Source organism: Colletes latitarsis, chromosome 11 (genome assembly GCF_051014445.1).
Source record: "Colletes latitarsis isolate SP2378_abdomen chromosome 11, iyColLati1, whole genome shotgun sequence".
NCBI lineage: Eukaryota > Metazoa > Arthropoda > Insecta > Hymenoptera > Colletidae > Colletes > Colletes latitarsis.
In genome coordinates, this window is record NC_135144.1 from 25049296 (window position 1) to 25069321 (window position 20026).

Consider the following 20026-nt stretch of genomic DNA (forward strand, 5'->3'; position numbering starts at 1 on the left):
TTGATACACGCTGTGCACGTTGCAGGTCGACACTGCGTCGATAAAAATTAAAGACCCGCTCGTGTTGACCGAACGGATTCTTTCGTTAGGCGGGAATTGGCCATCGCAACGCACTTACGTGTTGTTCAAGTTCACGTCTGTGTATTTCTGTGCGCTGATGGTGTTGCAATATTGGGAGCTGACGTATTCCGTGGGCGACCTCACTGCCACGGCGTTGATACTGGAGGAAACTATCGTAACGACGACTATGTACTTTGGTCTTCTTCTGTTGGCCCAAAGTAGGAAACAATTAGGGCAAGTGATCACAGCGATGAGGGAGGACATCGCGGATGACGCGATATTCGAGAACGACGAGGAGAAGTATTTGTACTTTAGCTACAACATCATATCCCAACGTATTGGAAAATCTGTGGCTTTCTTGTCGACGTTTGTCTCTATACTGTTGTACCTGAATCCTGCGATACAGTTACTCTCTTCGTTTATTCAAGGTATCATTTACGTATCCCTGTTTCCATAATCGAACTTACATTTTATTTAGTCCTACGAAGTGTTCCTGTTTTACATTCGTGTCACAAGTTATTTAACGAAACGACCATTTTTTAAATCTCGTTCAGAATTTCTAAGATACAATGTTATTTTGGTGCCATTTGACTTCGCGACTTTTCTTATAATATAGGGAGAATTAACACTAGGTTTACGGAAACCAATTTAATGGATGTCAGATTCCATATTTAAAATTGTAGAGTGCGTCAATATTATTTTTTAACAACTTATGTTGAATTTGATTGATGCAATGGCACGAATACATATTCTAATTAAAAGAAAAATCGTATTTTAAGGTAATCGTCAACACGAAAAGTATCAATAAATATATGTGCGATCAATGCCTGTAAATCTAGTGTTAATGTTCTGAAAATTATAAATCCTAACTTACCACGATTCAATTCCACGAGCTGAAATCCAAAAATGAAACTACTGCAGAAATAAGACTCTTAAAAGATCGTTTTGCCACAAGTATATTTAACTTCGTATATTTTCACAGGTAATTTCAGTAATCCCTACGAGTTGCCTTATCGTAGTTACGTGATGTTCGACTACAGAAATCCTGAACTGTACACTCTGGTGTACATTTTGCAATTCCCCATTATGTACGTACCGATATATCATGGAGGTGAAGTTGGCATGATAGTTAACATGGTGCTACACCTGTGCGCCAAATTATCAGTATTGTCCCATCGTATTCGAAATATTCAACCGAGACACTTTAACGACGACATCAAAAAGGTGGTCATCGAGCATTTGAAGCTGACGAAGTATGTACACACGTGTTCCCATAAAATTTTCGTTTTTTTCTCGATTCTATTTACAGCTACAGCGGGGTCACAAAGTAATTCGCTCGGTCGATAATATGTGGCAAAGATGACTGAAACAATGAAACAACGAAGGGTTTCTTGAAACCTTTTCATTTGGATATACGTAACTCACATTTTTAATTTACAGTTGCAGAAAAATAAGTTATAACAAACCTTTACACTTTTTCTCGTCGCGAAATTATTCGTTCATTTTCTGTTAATTACTTTAAGCTTTTGTATTAGATAAATACTAAAAGTCTTTAATCTTTTCCAAACATACTATACAGGATGTTCGACCACCCCTGGGAAAAATTTTAATGGGAGATTCTAGAGGCCAAAATAAGACGAAAATCAAGAATATCAATTTCTTGACTGAGGCTTCGTTAAAAAGTTATTAAAAACTTAAATTAAAAAATTTCAAATCGTTCACGGAAAAATTATTTTCGATTGCGGGGGTCAATTACAATCATTTTTGGTGAATAGACATACCCCCGAAATCCTAACCATTTTCGAGAAAAAAATTGAGTAAGTGGACAAATTTTTAGACGAAATTAAACAATTTCAAATCAGTATAAAAAAATTATTTTTGGCTACAGGGGTCAATTACAATCAATTTTGGTGAATAGACATACCCTCAAAATCCTACGCATTTTCGAGAAAAAAATTCATTACCGAAAATATAATGTCTGACCATAAGTATCTATTACCCTGAAAATTGAAAAATTTCAAATCAGTAAAAAAAAATTATTTTTGGCTACAGAAGTCAATTACAATCATTTTTTATGAATAGACATACCTCTGAATTCCTAACCATTTTCGAGAAAAAAATTCTTTATTGAAAATATCATTTCTGGCCAGAAATGTTACCCCGAAATTACATGCGAATCTTTAAAACGTCATAACTTCTGAACGGATTGGACGATTTTAATGTTTAAAAAAGCAAACTACGCGTATTTTGGTGGAGAATATGTACAAATCGCAAAAATATTCGAAAAGTTGGTCCTTGACTCCGCAAAATGAGAAAAACCCCATAAAAATGGTCCAATTTTCAAACAGCCATAACTCCTACAATAGTGAATATATTTCAATGAAACTTTTTTCTGAAGCAGAGCTCATGGGTACCTACAAAAAAGTATTAGACAACTTTTCTGTAGGGCGTCAAACAAAAATACTAAAAATGAAAAAGGAATTTTTAAGAAAAATCGACAGGTGCCTATATTTTTCGCCGAAAAAAAAAATTTCAAATCGTTCTGAAAAAATTATTTTCAGTTGCGGGGGTCTATTACAATAATTTTTGGTGAATAGACATACCTTCGAAATCCTACCCACTTTCTAGAAAAAAATTCGAGAAGGTGTGAAACTTGAAACGTTAATAACTTTTTAACGAAGCCTCCATCAACAAATTAGTATTCTTGATTTTCGTCTTGTTTTGGCCTCTAGAATCCCCTATTAAAATTTTTCCCAGGGTTGACCGAACACCCTGTATACTGTAACTTGTGAGAAATTGTATGTTAGACATAAGGAGACGTTCGAAAAGAAATAATGGTAACGCTGTAGATATTATATCTTTGGTAATGTGGCAGTGTGAGAGTTCGATAAGAGTTTATATAGCAAAAGTCCTTTACAGGTTGTCAGATACATTAAACGACAGTTTTCATCTGATTCTTCTATTAGAACTCGTAGGCCGTAGCTTAAGAATGGGCATAACTTTGTACGCTGTCATGATCGTACGTAAATGAATTTCTTTAGCGCGTTAAGTGTTGAGAAAGTTTTGTCGTATAACCTCTTGGTGACGTGTATACTAGATAGAAAAGTAATTACGTAAAATATCATGAAGTGTATAAACATATACTATGACTGCGACAAAGTTTTTTCAGCACGATGGATGTAAATCAACATAAAACAGCGACTGTGACGCACAAATGGATTCTCAAAATTTGTTCATTTTCAAACATAATTGTCACTATTCTTCCTTTATTCTTTTTTATTTTAAATTTGGCCCTGAAATGGTTAATTTCAAAAATATTCGAAGAATTGTTTGAAAATTATATCCAACATTTTTTTTCACATTTAATTATTTAATATATTATTTTCAAAGTATGTAATCTCCACTTCGAGCTACCACAAGGCTAGGATTTTGTTACATAGGCAGTTTAAGTATATTTTAAAAATAATTTATTATAGATTTTGTACTGTAAAAGATATAATTTTTAAAAGAAACATTTAATTTTCCATCAGTTAACGATAGAAATTGACTTGTTTGAAAAGGGGCGTGGAGTTATTTTGATCTGCCCTATAGTGTCCGAATATTAATACTGTTACGAGTCACTGTAACATGTTGCAGACATTTGCGCGTCACTATACGTGTATTTGTTCATTTGAGTATCGATTAAATTTTTCAGAAAATCTCTACAGAGCCGATGCTTGCCTACAATTTTTTAGGCCACACAGCTCTTGTGGTTTCTTATTTATTCTTGTACTCTTATATAGGCGAACAGGTAATGTACGAGGTGCGTATGCTCTAGCTCATGTTTCGTTACATATTTTCAGTAAAACAATGAATCCGTCAAATTGTTTCGTGCTGTGGACGATTTATAAAAACAATGTATATTTTCTTGTTGCTTTATTTGCACCTGTGGTCATATTAACGATAGTAACATTAACGCTAGGTTTACGGACACTCGTTGCGCATATTTTTATTGTAATTCGCTCTATTAACAGTTACAATGCAATTTTTCTTTTAATTAGAGTGCATATTCCTATCATTACATCAATTAAATCCAACATAAATTGCTAACAAATAATATTTATAAGTTCCGTAACGTTAGGTTTAGAATCTTAATGCGTCAAATTGACGTATTCTGTAAACCTAGTGTTCAGTTGTTTCTTTGTTCCAAACAGTTATTATTTAGAATCTTAATGCGTCAAATTGACGTATTCTGTAAACCTAGTGTTAAGTTGTTTCTTTGTTCCAAACAGTTATTATTTAGAATCTTAATGCGTCAAATTGACGTATTCCGTAAACCTAGTGTTAAGTTGTTTCTTTGTTCCAAACAGTTATTGTTTAGGTTTACGTTTTATCGAAGCATACTGTGATTACGAATTAATGCTATTTATCACACGTACATTACTAACACGATGAAATGCTTTAGTCCCAGAAGGTTGGAGATGCATTTTACAATATCAACTGGCCAGAGGTGAATTGCAACGATAGAAAGGCATTACTGACGTGTATAGTGAATGGACAAAAAACGATGTACATCACGGCCGGAAAATTTTATGTGTTCTCGTTGTTCGGTTTTACTGGTGTAAGTACAATTATTTACCGGTTCTAACGTATAATAAACTTCTTTCTATATTTAATTTATTGTACATGATATACACACCTGTATCAGACAATTTTTATTATTGTTCAACTGTCTACGTTTCCTTTTTGTATGGATCTTTATTTAACCATTTGTTACAGTACGATTTCTCAATTCAATGATAAAATAGTCGAGAAATCGATCTGCATTGTACTTTTATCTTTTCTCGTAATCTCGTTATATTTGCCACAAAACAGCTGTTGATCATTTTGTTTGTTTGAAATATATTATTATTATGCAAATATCCTCACTCCTGTGCAGTCCGGCTGACTCACAGGTAGTGGTCGAAAACGGTGACAAAGATCGGTGACAGCCAATCAGCGGACTGCAACAAAAGTGGGGATGTAAACACACTGTGCACCCTTTTTATGGAAGGATAATACTGCCCTCCGCTGACTTGTAGTCTCGCAGAACGATACCAAGGCAAAGGGGAGTAGGATCACCCACATATCTATCTTACTCCATTGCTCTGAGGCAGTCCACACGTGTGTATAACTGCCGCGACGAATAGCGAAACAGAGTTGAATACGTAGGTGAGAATAGGTGTATCCCTTCTACTTCCCCCGTATTCCTTCCGCGAGACTTCAAGTCAGCTGAGGACTGTACTATACAGAGATGACTTGTTGGCTAGACCTGTCCTCACATGCATTATCATTATTGGCTGGGTTGCTCACAACTACAATTCCATCGCCTGACAAGGGACGTGAATGAAACGTATAGGGACAGAGTAGGATAGGACAAGACTGGGAGGCATTGGCGTAACCGTAGCCGTGAATAGGAGAAAAATGCATCTCTCGTGATTATGGAGACCCTACTACTATGCAGTGTGACGTCAGAGCCTCTCCAGTGGGAATAAGGCGACGCGAAGACCTTCTTTCCATGTCCTTGCCCCGTTTGGGTTGTAGGTGCCTAGTACTATCCAGTGATGATTTGATGGCTAGGCATGCTGATTGGCCGTAGCGTAATAGCGACGCCTGCTCTCCCACGCATTATTATTGGCTGAGTCGCTCACAACTACAATTCCATCGCCTGACAAACGTATAGGGACAAAATAGAATAGAACAAGAGTGAGAGGCGCTGACATAACGCTCAAAATAGAACAAAAATGTATCTCTCGTGGTTATGGAGACCCTACTACTATGCAGCATGACGTCAGAGCCTCCCCAATGGGAATAAGGCGGCGCGAAGGACACATAAGCCCTAGAGAGACTTAGCCATCGTTAATAAAAAAAAAAAAACGACTTCCTTGCCCTGTTCCGATGATCCTGAAAAAGATGAGGGATTTCCAGGCCCAAAAATTCCCCTGGCAATGGTTAAAACGCCCTAAACACCGCCGGAATGGGCATTTAGCCTCAGTGCGGCAGAGCAGGTCAGCTCTAGCTGCACCCACAAACTAGCTCATGATAAAGACAATGACTGTCCTTGCCCCGTTTAGTTTACTGGTGCCTAGCCAACAAGTCATCACTGGATAGTAGGTATTAGTAGAAATTATATTGCACTGGCGTATGAATTGCAGTCGGTGAAAATGAAAACGATCATACAGCTAGTATTATTCTTGTGCAAAGATAATTATTTGTGTTTGAAACAGATTATGAAAACTTCTATGGCGGGTTTCTCTATGCTACGAGCTGGGTTATAATAGTAACGTGGAAAGTGTGCATCGTGATTGAAGAGACTTTTCGACTGGAATAATGGCATGATGTGTTTTGCACGTTGTTACAGATGACGTAACACTTATTCAACACTACTTAACCATATACTAACTTCTATGGATACAGGAAAGTAAAGCTCCTATTATACTGTTTAAGGTGATTACAGTCAGAGATGAAAAAGATATTATTGTCGTAAAATCATTACTGAATATTCAGTTCGTTTAGCGTATATGGAGTAAGTTCATGAATCGCGCTGCTCGAGGCGACTTTCTAATAATTTTCAGTTGTTTATTGAAAATTGAATTGTACGAAAAATAGGCGGAAATTATACGGCCCCAAAGACTTGAAATGCCTAGTGTTCTTTTCTTTCCTCTTAATGTCGTACGATTCACTTTGAACTGCAATTTCGGACCGCCTCGTGGGAGTCGAGAGTCGCCCAAGTTGCGGGGGATAGTTCATTATTTTCAACGATAGATGGCGCTTATTTTCCTACCTCAAACCCCCTGGTGCTAAAACGCCCAAGTTTGTCGTGAAATAGTTTGTTATTTTCAACGCTAGATGGCGCTTATTTACCGACCTCAGGCCCCCTGGTGCTAAAACGCCCAAGTTTGTCGTGGAATAGTTCGTATCGTCCACGTTAGATGGATTTCTCGACAAACTTGGGCGTTTTAGCACCAGAGGGTTTGAGGTCGGTAAATAAGCGCCATCTAGCGTTGAAGGTAACGAACTATTCCACGACAAACTTGGACGTTTTAGCACCAGAGGGTTCGAGGTCGATAAATAAGCGCCATCTAGCGTTGAAGATAACGAACTATTCGGTTCGAAATTACTTCGGGTAAAATAGAGAAAGAGAGCATGTATCAGTTTGCCTTTGTCGACTGCTCCTGATAACTGCTTGCTTCTGCTGGACTCTGCTGACCATCGCTTATATTTCTGACAACCTATAACGATTACTACTAACTTCTGCTAAACTCTGTTGGTCTTTGCTGAATTCTGTCAGCGTGTGCTTGTCTCTGCTGAACTTTCCTGGCCTCTGCTGAACGCTACTGACCACTGCAGGTATTTCTGATAATGTATAACGATTAATATTTACTACTGCATGCCCCTACAAGTCTCTGCTTGCTTTTGCATGTTTCTGCTTGCCTGTGCATGCCTTTGCTGGCCTCTGCTGAACACTGCTGACCACCCCTGATGCTTCTGACGTCCTATAACAATTACTACATGCTACTGTTCGTCCCTGCTGATCTCTGCTTGCCACTGCATGCCTCTGCTTGTCTCTGCTTGTCTCTGCTGACCGCTGCTGACCACCTCTGATACTTCTGACGACATATAACGCTTACTACTTGCTACTATTCACCCCTGGTGATCTCTGCTTGCCACTGCTGGCCTCTGCTGACCACTGCTTATATTTCTGGCAATGTACAATGATTACTACGACTCCTGCCTTCCTCTGTTAACCTCTGCCAGTATCCCCTGGCCTAAACTGGCCTCTGCTGACCGTTGCTGACAAATTGTGACACGATGTAATATAATATAATATGTTTATATGTATTAAAGTGTTGTATAATGTAAATCTATGGCAATAAATGATATAATTTCAACGAATTCTATGTGTTCTCATCATTTTTACCCTTCTCTTCCTATCGAAATCATTCCCTTAGTTATAAGACACTCCGAAACTTTTAAAATTTTCTAAGTTCCCCGGAAAGATTTCAAATTTACCCGCTGCCAGGAATTTCTGCGAATTCCTGGAAATGACGTCATTTCTAAGAATTCCTGAAAATTCTCGGAATCCCTGGAACTTACCGACATCCCTGAACCTTCTCTGAATCTCTGAAATTTCCAAGAAGTTTCAGGCAACGAAGAATGAATTTTTCGGCAAAAATTTCAAAGAGCTATTACGTAATATTACGTAATATTACATAATGTTACGTAACATTACGTAATTTTTGCCGAAAAATTCCGGCCGCGAGAAATTTTCAAGAGCTATTACGTAACGTTACGTAATATTACATAATGTTACGTAATATTACGTAATTTTTGCCGAAAAATTCCGGCCGCGAGAAATTTTCAAGAGCTATTACGTAATGTTACGTAATATTACGTAACAGCTCTTTAAAATTTTGCCGAAAAATTCAGGCCGGAATTTTAGCCGCTGCCTGAAACTTCTTGGAAATTTCAGGGATTCCGAGAAGTTTCAGGGACGCCGGTAAGTTTCAGGGAATCTAGAATTTTCAGGAATTCTTAAAAATGACGTCATTTCTATTTGGAGAGGGAAAGAGGGGTAAAAAATGATGAGAATACATAGAATTCTTTGAAATTACATCATTTATTGCCTTAGATTTACATTATACAAAACTTTAATACATATAAACATATTATATTATATTACATCATGTCACAAGTTGTTAGCAACGGTCAGCACTGGTCAGCAATGGTCAGCTGACGTCGGGAGATGTTGGCAGAGGTCAGCAGAGGCTGGCAGTAGCCAGTCATAATCGTTATACGTTGTCAGAAGTAACAGGAGTGGTCAGTAGCGGTCAGCAGAGTCCAGCGGTGGCAGGCAGAAGTCAGTAGTAATCGTTATACGTTGTCAGAAATTCCAGGATTGGTCAGCAGCGGTCAGCAGAGGCTGGTAGAGACTAACAGTAGCCAGTCGTAATCGTTATACGTTGTCAGAAATTCCAGGAGTGGTCAGCAGCGGTCAGCAGAGACTAGCGGAGGCAGGCAGAAGTCAGTAGTAATCGTTATATGTTGTCAGACATATAAGCGGTGGTCAGTAGAGGCCAGCAGAGGCTGGGAGAGGCTAACAGTAGCCAGTCGTAATCGTTATACGTTGTTAGAAATTCCAGGAGTGGTCAGCAGCGGTCAGCAGGGGCCAGTAGAGACGTGATGACGGGAGGTCGGATATTAGTTGTACAAGAGCGAGAGGGGAAGTGTGAGCCTTTCTCTCTCGACTCCCACGAGACGGTTCGAACTTACTTTGGGCAACTTCGGAGAATCGAGAAAGAGGGCGTGCGTCATTTTGCCTTTGTAGGGTTTCCGAAACTCCACGAGCTCACGTACGCGTGATCTGACATAGTGTGAGAGTGCACCTTCGGTGCCTTTCTAGCATCTCTGGCTACTCCGAGTCCTCCGAGTCGCCTTTATCTGTTGCTGACGGCCGTGGTCGACAATCGAAGAAAAGGATAGCAGTAAGAACGGGCGGGAACGAGTAAGAAAAGGACAGCGAGTGAGAGCGAATAAGACAGAATGAACGACGGTCGAAGAAAAGGACTCTGTAGTATGTTTCACCCGTTCTATCCATTTAAAATCAGTGATGTAATGAAACTGGTAACGTTTCTGTCATTCAAATCGCTTTTTGGATACGCAATGAGCCGTTATCACTCTTTTCGGCACAAAAGCGTTTGTAGCCAGAGATATCAAAATCCCGGTCGGAACGAACATGTTAAAGGCAACGTTCCTATATACAGGTCCGTCACGTGAAACGAGGTTCTATTGTTCCAATTCATGTTTAAAATTTGATTCTTTTGGTTTTAAATTTCTGCAAAATCGTTAAAATTTAACATCTTTTTCAATTTTATGCGTATTGTAGTAAAGAAATTAAGAGGCTCTTCGTATGGCTAGGGCCTGGGGCAACTTGATTTATCTGTCCTCCCCCGCTTATGGCGGGCCTGCCTATCTTCGTGCATGGAAGGCACTTCGAGTGCGATAAACAAGGGTTTTCCAACGATGAAAACTGAAAGAATAACCAGGTCATTATTTTTTAAAGCGTCGACAAAAGAATGACGTATCGAGCGAAAGGGTATTTTGCACTGTTTTGTGAATCGATTGAATATTTTTGAATTTAATCTACGTAATCGTGACAATGAACTGTGATGGTGAAGTGAAAGTGGTGGCTACGCGAAAAGCCACACTGACAATGGAGCAGAGAGTGAAGATCCTGCATGAATTAGAGAGTGGATCGCCTGTTCGTGCAATAGCCGCTAGGTACAATGTTCGGCAACTTACCATTCGGCGCATACGAGCGAGTGCACCAGCCATTCGTCAATTCATGGACCAGGGTAATCAATTCAAGAAATGGAAAAGCATGAGGAAACCGACGCACGAGAAGCTAGAGGGACGTTTGTATTCGTGGTTTCTGGAGCAAAAGACACTTGGCTATCCGCTGACGGATTTAATACTTTTGGAGAAGGCAGCTGAACTGAACGAAGAATTGTCAGCAGGTTCAACGTTTAAGACAAGCAGAGGTTGGTTGGCAAAGTTCAAAAGGCGTCACAATATACGTTTGATGAATGTAAATAGAGAAATAGCCGAAGAGGAGGAAAACAGGTTTTGCCGGGAGGAGAACAGATTCAACCTGGAAGCGAACAGGTTCAGCCTGGAAACAAACAGATTCAATCTGGAAGGAAATAGATTCAGTCTGGAGGAGAACAGATTCAGCCTGGACGAGAGCAGATTTAATCTGGGGGTAACCAGATTCAGCCAGGAGGAGAACAAATTCAATCCGGAGGAGAACAGATTCAGCTCGGACGAAAACAGACTCAGCCCGGACGAAAATGGATACAGCCCGGAGGGGAATGGATTCAGTCCGAAGGAAAAGAAATTCAACCCGGAGGAAAACACGTTTTATTTGGAGGAAAACAAATACAATTTGGAAGAAGACAGACTCAGTCCGAAGGAGAACAAATTTAACCCACAGGAAGTGAAAAGAGACCAAGACACGGAAGGTAACAATGATGATTAATGTGTATTCTTCTAGCGAATGTAATAAAGTCTTATTATCATTATTATAAACGAAGGTGAGGAGGAGCAAGAGGACCAGAGGCAGCAAGGCAACCCGCGCGACCAGAGAGACGAAGACGAAAATCGCAAAGAAAGAATTAGGAAAGCTTTAGAAATTTTAGAAACCAATATCATAACAGAACCGCTATTCGTACATTCCTTCTTAAAAGGATTAAAACAGTATTTTTTTCCGGAAAATGCATAAATATGTATTAGTAAAAATTTATAAATTATATAACATTAAAACAACTTTATCGCAATTATTTATTTTAATTTAGTCGGAATTTAATGCATCTAATAACACACATTCCTTTGCTTTTCTGTAAAGTATATGTTTATTCTATATTTAGAGTATATATTACGCTTCATTCTTTTTTATCTCGCTTCTGTTATGCATTCATTTGGTTACATTCTTGTTTTTATTTCATCATTTCATTTTAACAATATATTTATTATAATTCAGTAAGTTGGAAGTTCTGGAGAGTAAACTGATCGACCGTTTACTAAAATTATTTTAGTAATTAAACTTATTCAGCTGGGCAGTGGTTAAAAAAGCATTTAATTATTTGAAAACGTCGTTTTGAGAAAGGGGCCCATTAATTTCCAACCAGTGATATATTCTATACCTCGTCTGTAATATGATGCATCACTGATATGATTATTTGATCGTAATTCGCGAGTTTCAATCTTACCGATCGTCTGCTCATCTTTTCGTGACTTTCCCAGTCGCGCAACGGTCGTTTTATAATTTTACAAAAGAAACAAGATACTGAATTAACGAAATCACGAGACGGTTATATAAAAATAAAACGTAACGTCGTTTATTGATTACAAATGTGTTACGCAGTATAGATGCACAATATTGGCAGTAGCACTTAAAATTATAGCGCGATTTCGTTGTAATACAGTATTAAATTTCCGGAACTCACGTTGTATATGTGTATACGATCGTCGGTATTGAAAAATATTTATCAATATGTACAGCAGATACGATTTATATCTTTCAGTGAAAAATACTGCATCTGAAATTCGCGCGATTCGCTTAAACTACGTAAAAAATTGGAGATTGCTTCGTTCTATTCAATATTACTATTGTTCCATCGGCTATTATTTAAATATCCCCCTGTTTAAGCAATTATTGCAGTACCAATATGTACAATAAAAATACATAATCCATGCGCACGATATGATTCGAAACTTGTTTCAATCGTTCGGTATAAAAAAAAAAATAATTTACTGAGCATTCTAGATGTATATACGTTGATAACGATAATAAGTATGGAATAACGTGTGACGATTGTCGGACACGTAGATTTTATGGTCATTACGAATAAAAAAACCAGTGTTATGTCTACAATTTACGAAAAAGTAGAACATGTGAAAAAGATAGATGCACGAATATCGGAGGGAAAAATACAATTCTGTATTAAATTCAAATTGGACAGGGTTATTGCTTTGACTGCTATAAAAATGATCGCAAAACCCGAGAGATAGGTAGACAGTATCTAGATTCGGTGGTTGATCCCCGTAGCACCAAAAGATCTATTTATTCCAAGAATAAAAAATTTCGATCGTCTATAGTTGCATTGTGACTATCATTTGTCTCCGACAGGATAATTCTTTGTGCCTTGACAATATTACCTCGGACTATTGTGCATTAGAAATATAGTAAACTTGTAAAAAGCAGTAAGGCCTGAAAATGGTGATGCGTGATATTTTTTTCATTTATACTTCTTAGACTTATTTCTCTTTTCTTTCGTATTAGTATTTGGCACATATTATACTCGTGTTAGTATTATTTTCGTAATTTATAAAGTTTCCGAAACCGAGTATTAACGTTAGTAATCCTATAAAAGAATACATAAATAATACTAACGACACTGTAATATATACAATGCACGATACAAATTCGAAGGAAAAGAACAATATCTTTATAAAGTATAAATAAACGATACTTATCCTATCTTTTCATAAACTATACAAAAAAATACGGGTTTCGTGTATAGAATGTCCATTGTGTATGTGTTTTTAACAGTACCACGTGTCAAGTAGTGAAACCAGGCTCTCGTAAGTCCGGATTCGAAAAGATCCAGGCATCGTTTCGCAGCATCATTATTTCCGTGAGTTGCATCGACGTTTAGAATTTGAGACCCGCGACGGTCTAACTGTGATGACTATTGTCAGTAAAATTCAGAATCTGAACTGTGTTGCGAGTCACCACTTCTGCCGTTTAAATACACTTCCGATGTTTGTTGAATCGAGGGCGAGTGTTGCGCTGCTTCCCAATGTTCACCTGTCGACCGTAACAGAATCAATTTGTCAGAAATAACTTTGATCAACGCTTCGAATGAATACCGCCGAACATACCATGCGCGGCGAGGATAGTGGCCAAACAACGGGCCACAGCGCGATTCGGTGCACAAGCCAGCGCAGGAGTAAGACCTTCTACGTCAACAACCACAACACTTGCTCCTAATTGCAATAAACGACGCGTTACCTGCAAATATAAGTCTCGGTAACTTAACATATAATTTTGTAGATACGCAATAACAGGAACAGGCAAAATATATTTTAGAAATACAAGCATCGATATTCGATCACCACCTCAAAACTAAATACATGTATTTAATATTCTAGTTGCATTTAAGTTATAAAATTAATGAAATGTGTATGTCCTGCTCTGTTGCATATAATAAGTGACAATTGACAATCAAATATCGTCTCGCTAACAGTACCAAAAATTCACAGTACAAGAAACATAAGTATATGTATCAATTTAATAATTTCTCAAGCGAGTACTTACTTTAACAAGTCCATTTCTTGCTGCCAAATGTAACGGAGTCCTTTGTTGTTTGTTGGTCATATTGATAACAGACAAGCGCTGTTGTTGCGACTGCGGTGTATTTTCTCCGTTTGTGTTAGCAGAGTCAATCCAAGTTAATAGCAATGAAGCAGCAGCGGAGTGTCGTCGTTGGCAAGCCAAGTGCAGCGCTGTATTCTTGTTGCAATCGACGGCACTCACGTCGGCTTCTCGCTCGAGCAGTAATTCTATTATCGTCAGATTATAATATGAACAAATATCGACACAGAAAAACAGGAAATTTTATGTTAACCAAAAATTACCAATAACGTCACATTTGCCTGCAACAGCCGCACAAAGAAGAGGCGTTCGACCTGAGTAATCTGGAGTTTCGAGTCCAGCTAATTCCGGACCAACTGATTTTAAGATTAATCTCGCGCACTCGAGGGTGCCTGCACTGGCTGCAACATGTAAAGGTAGTCGATCGCCCGGATTATCCCTTAGAGCAGCAACTGTTTTCCCTCCAAATTTCTTTATTAATAACTTCAAACAATCCAACGAACCCTGGTACACCGCACAGTGTACAGCAGAAAACGGATTACCTACACGTAACAAAAGCAACGTGGACTCTGGTTCAGGAAACTAAATTCATTTTAAAGACACGAAATATTTACCCTCTAACGAATCGACTACATTTTGTTTCAGAAGATACTCCACGCAATTGGAGTTCCCATTGTAACAAGCCCAATGAAGAACACTGCAATTTTGATCATCTTTTAGAGTGGCAGCTTCAGGGTCAGCTTTAACGAGTGCGGCTAATGCTTTCACTCTACAAAAATGTTAATGGAAAGGGATTATAGAATGTATCATACAAGTACTCGAACGGTCGTGTTCGAAACAGTTAACAAGTAAAATATATATGTCGACTGAAGTCTTCAAAGTAATACTGTAAATAACGTAAAAGGCAAATGTCAAAATTGTATAGGTGATATTGAAACATAATTCAAATATATGCAGTATTTATGGAACATAACATACGTGTATCGCCTGTTAACAGTTCAAAACACGACCAATAGAAAACTTTCGCGAACTACTGTAAATTTGTCTTTTAATCGAAGAGAAAGAACCAACCTTCCACATGCAGCAGCTAAATGCAATGGCGTTTTACCATTTGTATCTTGAACTGCTACTTGCGCACCGTGCGATAATAGCAACTTTACTAGCTGCTGGTCATGTTCGCTAAACACTGCTCGGAACAATGGCGTGTGTTTGTTTACGTCCGGTAAGTTGCAATCAGCTTTATATTTCAACAGTGAAATAACGCACTCTGTATTATTGTTTGCCACCGCTAATGTTAAAGCAGTACGCTGTTTTGCATCGTAACAGTCAACGACACTTGGGTCTTCTGTATTTTCTAGCAGAAGTATTAGACAAACAATGTAACCTGTTGCGGCTGCACAATGTACCGGAGTGCGTCTCGCGATGGAATCCTAAATATAAATTAACAATCAGTGACAACACAAAGGTCACCAGCAAACTAAGAAATATTTTTTAGATCATACTTGAACAGATACGAACGCTCCATGTCTTAATAATAACTCGACACATTGTCGATGGCCTTTACAAGAAGCTAGATGTAAGGGCGTTTTACCGGTATCTTCTTTAATGTTAGTATTAGGAAACAGTGGTAACAATAAGCTCAATATTTCACTGTGTCCGTAGTATGCCTGGGAATATATATATATACGCATAAATAAATATATTCTCAATAGCAAATCATGTTAAAATATTAATTTTTTAAATCGTACTGCAAGATGTAAAGGTGTTAGCATTGGTGCTGGTGGTTCTTGTTTCTCTGTACAATTGGTAGATGCCTGCAAGTTCATTTGTGGGCATGCTTCCAACAAGGCTTTTAAAGCTGGTTGATTTCCTCCGGCTACTGCATAATGAATTGCAGTAAAACCACGTTTATCGCGTAAGCGAGGATCTGCTCTGTGTTTCAGTAAATACTGCACGCATCTAACCATATAATGAAAATTATATCATGAAGTTATAATTTTGATTAACGGGTTACATGCGTAAATAGTCGAACGCTTACTGAGCACCAGAATCTGTAGGATTCGAGGCTGCTGCTAAATGCAAAGGGGTTGCACCATCTACGTCTTGTGCGTTTGAATCGCTTCCAAACCCAACTAAAGTGAAAACACAAAGATAATGGCCCTGGCTAGCAGCATAATGAAGTGCCAGTCTATTGTCGTTATCAGTCAATCGAAAATTAGCTCCGCTGGACAGCAATAAATCCAAGCAATCCACGGATCCTTTAAATGCAGCTAAATGTAATGGCGTTCTACCACCAACATCTCTTGTATCTATACGCCGGCTATCGACTTGTAACAATTTTCTACAAACCTGCGGACGTTATTATTTAAAAAGTTATTGTTACATCTAAAACCAATATTAACCCTCTATAACTCCGCATAACTCTGAAATAACACACACCTATTACCTACATTTTTAAAGTCTGATTTTATTCTATTATCAATAAGTATAAATTGTGGTTTTAAAATAATAGAATAGCCTACAAATAATATGGGTACAGTTGGAAGTTCGTGTTTGTTAAAATTTACCTTTCAATTTATGTATTATGTATTAAAACACGCAGACCCTCATGTTCGAGGGATCCCGTCCTTATTACTTTTAATAATATTTACAGCAATGGATAAAAAGAAAGATGCACGATACTGTCGTGGAAAACGTGATTTTGGAGTGTACAGATGACTACTTTGAAATCTACCAAACAATTCATCGGTTCTAAGGTAAGGTAATTACTTTGGTACAAATAATACAAACTTTCGTTCCGTGATCTCAGTTGTCGAGAGATTCATACCGCTTTATTTTGTTCTAACATCGTTAGAAATTTAATAGAAAAGATTAACTTACCATAAACTTTAGTATGCAATCCTCGGAATCGCTGCTTATGCCACTGATAATAAATATAATTTGGGTTATAGAGGGTTCACGTGTTTGAATACTTTACCTCGATATGGCCTGCTAGACAGCTCAAATGTAACGGCGTGCGTAGTTCAACATTGCGAGCTGCCGGAGATGCACCGTATTCTAGCAAAGTTGTTGTTAAACACTCGTGACCGAACCTAGGTAAAATGTAAAATTGAAATAGACACTAGGAAATAAACAACGTACAAAAATAATGTTTTCTGTTCTATTTTACCAAGCAGCTATGTGTAGAGCAGTGTTTCTGATTTTATCCTTAGTGTCCGGTAATGCTCCGGCATCCAATAAACTTTTCGATCGAGTAAATCTTCCGTGAATTGCAGTCATATGCAAAGGCGTATGCCCATCTTTTGATTGAACATTTATTTTTGAGCCAGCGTGCAAAAGTACTTCCAAACAATTAACGCCGTGAGAGCTGGCAGCGGCAACGTGCAGCGAACTTTGTCGCCGATAGTTCACGGTCTCTGATAAAGCGATCATTCGTTATAAACTTAATTAGAGAACATCGATTTTGATAAATTTTTAAATCATCTTACCAATGTTGACACCGTTAGCAATTAATTCTTTAACCGCGTCCGCATGGCCGTTCAAACACGCAATATGCATCGGTGTATTTCCAAATTCATTTCTTGCTTCAATGTTTGCACCAGCATTAATTAATATATGCATACATTCCACATTACCAGAAGCTGCGGCCGCATGTAACGGAGTATACAAATCTCGATCCTTAATATACAAATTTACATATAAATAACACATCGTAACTCATCATCGTGAAAATCAATCGTGAAAAAACGTTTCAGGAAAAGTTATTACTTTAACGTTTACGTCTGCTCCATGTGCTATAAGAGTTTTCACGATACTATCGTGTCCCATGTATGCTGCAAAATGCAAAGCCCTACGATTCTTTCTATCATAAGCATTCACCATGCAACCAACTCGAATCAAATACTCCGTCATTTCAAGATGTCCATTGCAGGCTGCATTATGTAAACTTGTCCTACCATTTCTGAAAAATTGTACGTACTTGTTAATACAAATCCAAATAAACTTATTAGAGAATATTAAAGACACAAACCTATCTGCTACATTGACGTTTCTTAAATGTGGAACTATCAGTTCCGCGCATTGTACAGCATTATTCGCTGCTGCTACATGTAAAGGAGTTTGCCAATTACGGTCCCCAATATTGACATTTGCTTTATAGTGTAATAAAATATTCACTACATTATGATTTCCTAAGGAACAGGCCCTGTGCAACGGAGTTAACCATGTCTTATCTTTAGCGCTTACTACGGCTCCGTGCAATAGAAGCATTTCTACAATCGTCGCATCTCCCATAAATGCAGCTGCATGGAGGAGTGAACGTTGTTCTATGTCTTGCCAATTTGCATCTTCTCGTCTCGATAATAGCGCTAGAACTTCGTTCGCATCCCCGTAAAATATAGCTCGCAATAAGGGAGACTATAAAAATAACATTTTACAATTATACAAATTTTTTTCCATATAATTTTTGTATACATGTATCACTTAAAGAAAAATTCTGATGAGAAACATTAACCCCTTGACTGGAAAAAGCATAATGAATGCTAAAAGTGAAAATAAAATTGTCAATTGTTACTCGACATTTCTTAAAACTAGTTATTGTAAACTACTTGGGTACAACTTTTATCTTTATCTAACTGTGTACATAGGTGTTTCAAAAATTTTAAATTTTTTTTCATATCATCTGCAACATATACAAAGCCTACAAAAACACTTGCTAAGAATTCTGCTTTCTTGCCAGAAAGTTTTATTTTATTCAATGATGAGACAGGGTTTGCTAGATAATAATAGAATATCACAATAAAAATCTTTGGTTGGAGCTTAGTCTACATGCAAACTTACAATCAAAGCATCAACAACAGTTCTCTGTTAATATATGGAAAGGAAAGGTAAGAGATAATCTTTCTTTCAATTTGACTAAATGGAACCTTCAATTATTACATACTGTACCCACGAATATTAGACAAAGCTTACGGTTTATGCATGATGGTGCTCCACCTTATTTTCTTTAAAGCATGAGAACATTTTTAAACAATATCTTTGCAAATCAATGGATAAAATGATGTAGACCTAACATGTCACCATCATGATCTCGCGATCCGATCCTAATAAATTTTTCTTAATGCAACAATGGATTTCTATAGCGTGGAAAACTAAACGGAACTAGAAAACTAAAGAATTCTTGTATTAATTTATCCCCTGAAGTATAAACGTGTATATATGTATAAATCACCTTGTATAGAGTATTTGTAAATAGTTTATTTTTCTGTGTTGTACGCCATGTTCTCAGTCAAAGGGTTAACGAATATCGATCAAAGACTGTGCAAGAACATCATAAAATGACTAATTGTAAACATTATCATAATATATGATGCTGCAATTCATTTGTATTAACATATATTTTCTAAACTCTGGATCGCGCGATAATTAATTTTACGGAAACGAAACATAAACGAGACTATTATACTAGAGAAAATTAATAAGAAATCGGATGATTGACACATGAGTCTAACCTCCGGCTTTGTAGCTTCGTCAAAGCATTTGGAGATTGATTAGAGAAATGTATTCGTTCGAAGAAATAAAATAACATACCCCATCATGCAGTATCTGCACGTTCATGATTAACCAGTTCCTCAATTTATACAAATACGGTGGTATTTATAAAAAACACGGTTACAGGATAGTAAAAAACTGACATAGTAGTGTGTGAGTCATGCTTAAACACGTACGGCCGGGTACGTTACTTTCATTTTACAGTTGACAATTTCTTACAAACTTGTCATTTAAGTCGAGCGTTGTTTCAGGCGGGCAACAGCACCGTTTAAGTGAAAATAACTATTAAACTATGCATGGTAATCCTATTTTCAAATACAAACAGGAATAGCTATCTCCCTATGGTGCACTCCATCTTTGTTTCTTCTGTCATGAGATACTTGTAAACAGATAAACACAACATATAACGCGTCGACTGAAAATTAAAGGGATTTATACATATATATTTAATTTTCGATTTCA

At 37.6% G+C, this 20026-nt stretch overlaps 3 protein-coding genes across 8 annotated transcripts; 2 read left to right on the plus strand and 1 right to left on the minus strand.

Annotated features, from left to right (window-relative positions):
* Nucleotides 1-6694, plus strand: LOC143348422 (uncharacterized). The gene is made up of 6 exons (XM_076778605.1): nt 1-488; nt 1043-1379; nt 2854-3079; nt 3755-3862; nt 4505-4660; nt 6306-6694. The coding sequence occupies exons 1-6, from the start codon at nt 158-160 to the stop codon at nt 6354-6356; spliced, it is 1209 nt and encodes a 402-aa protein (XP_076634720.1). The 5' UTR covers nt 1-157; the 3' UTR covers nt 6357-6694.
* Nucleotides 6695-7306: 612 nt separating this feature from the next.
* Nucleotides 7307-11403, plus strand: LOC143347714 (uncharacterized). Of its 5 annotated transcripts, none has more exons than XM_076777152.1 (3): nt 7307-7428; nt 9213-11099; nt 11172-11403. In XM_076777152.1, the coding sequence occupies exons 2-3, from the start codon at nt 10238-10240 to the stop codon at nt 11357-11359; spliced, it is 1050 nt and encodes a 349-aa protein (XP_076633267.1). In that variant the 5' UTR covers nt 7307-7428; nt 9213-10237; the 3' UTR covers nt 11360-11403. The 5 variants fall into 5 exon arrangements, with proteins under 5 accessions (XP_076633267.1, XP_076633268.1, XP_076633269.1 ...); XM_076777153.1 differs by lacking the exon at nt 7307-7428 and having other exon boundaries at nt 8903-9842; nt 9965-11099; XM_076777154.1 differs by lacking the exon at nt 7307-7428 and having other exon boundaries at nt 8903-9842; nt 9997-11099.
* Nucleotides 11404-11531: 128 nt separating this feature from the next.
* Nucleotides 11532-19918, minus strand: LOC143347713 (uncharacterized). 2 transcript variants are annotated; one of them, XM_076777150.1, is made up of 15 exons: nt 19604-19918; nt 18045-18430; nt 17783-17975; nt 17503-17692; nt 17184-17430; nt 16992-17106; nt 16053-16363; nt 15763-15973; nt 15517-15681; nt 15086-15444; nt 14629-14783; nt 14278-14556; nt 13958-14202; nt 13522-13651; nt 11532-13429 (listed from the first exon to the last, which is right to left on the minus strand). In XM_076777150.1, the coding sequence occupies exons 1-15, from the start codon at nt 19628-19630 to the stop codon at nt 13335-13337; spliced, it is 3108 nt and encodes a 1035-aa protein (XP_076633265.1). In that variant the 5' UTR covers nt 19631-19918; the 3' UTR covers nt 11532-13334. The 2 variants fall into 2 exon arrangements, with proteins under 2 accessions (XP_076633265.1, XP_076633264.1); XM_076777149.1 differs by having other exon boundaries at nt 11532-13447.
* Between the last annotated feature and the right edge of the window lie 108 nt (nt 19919-20026).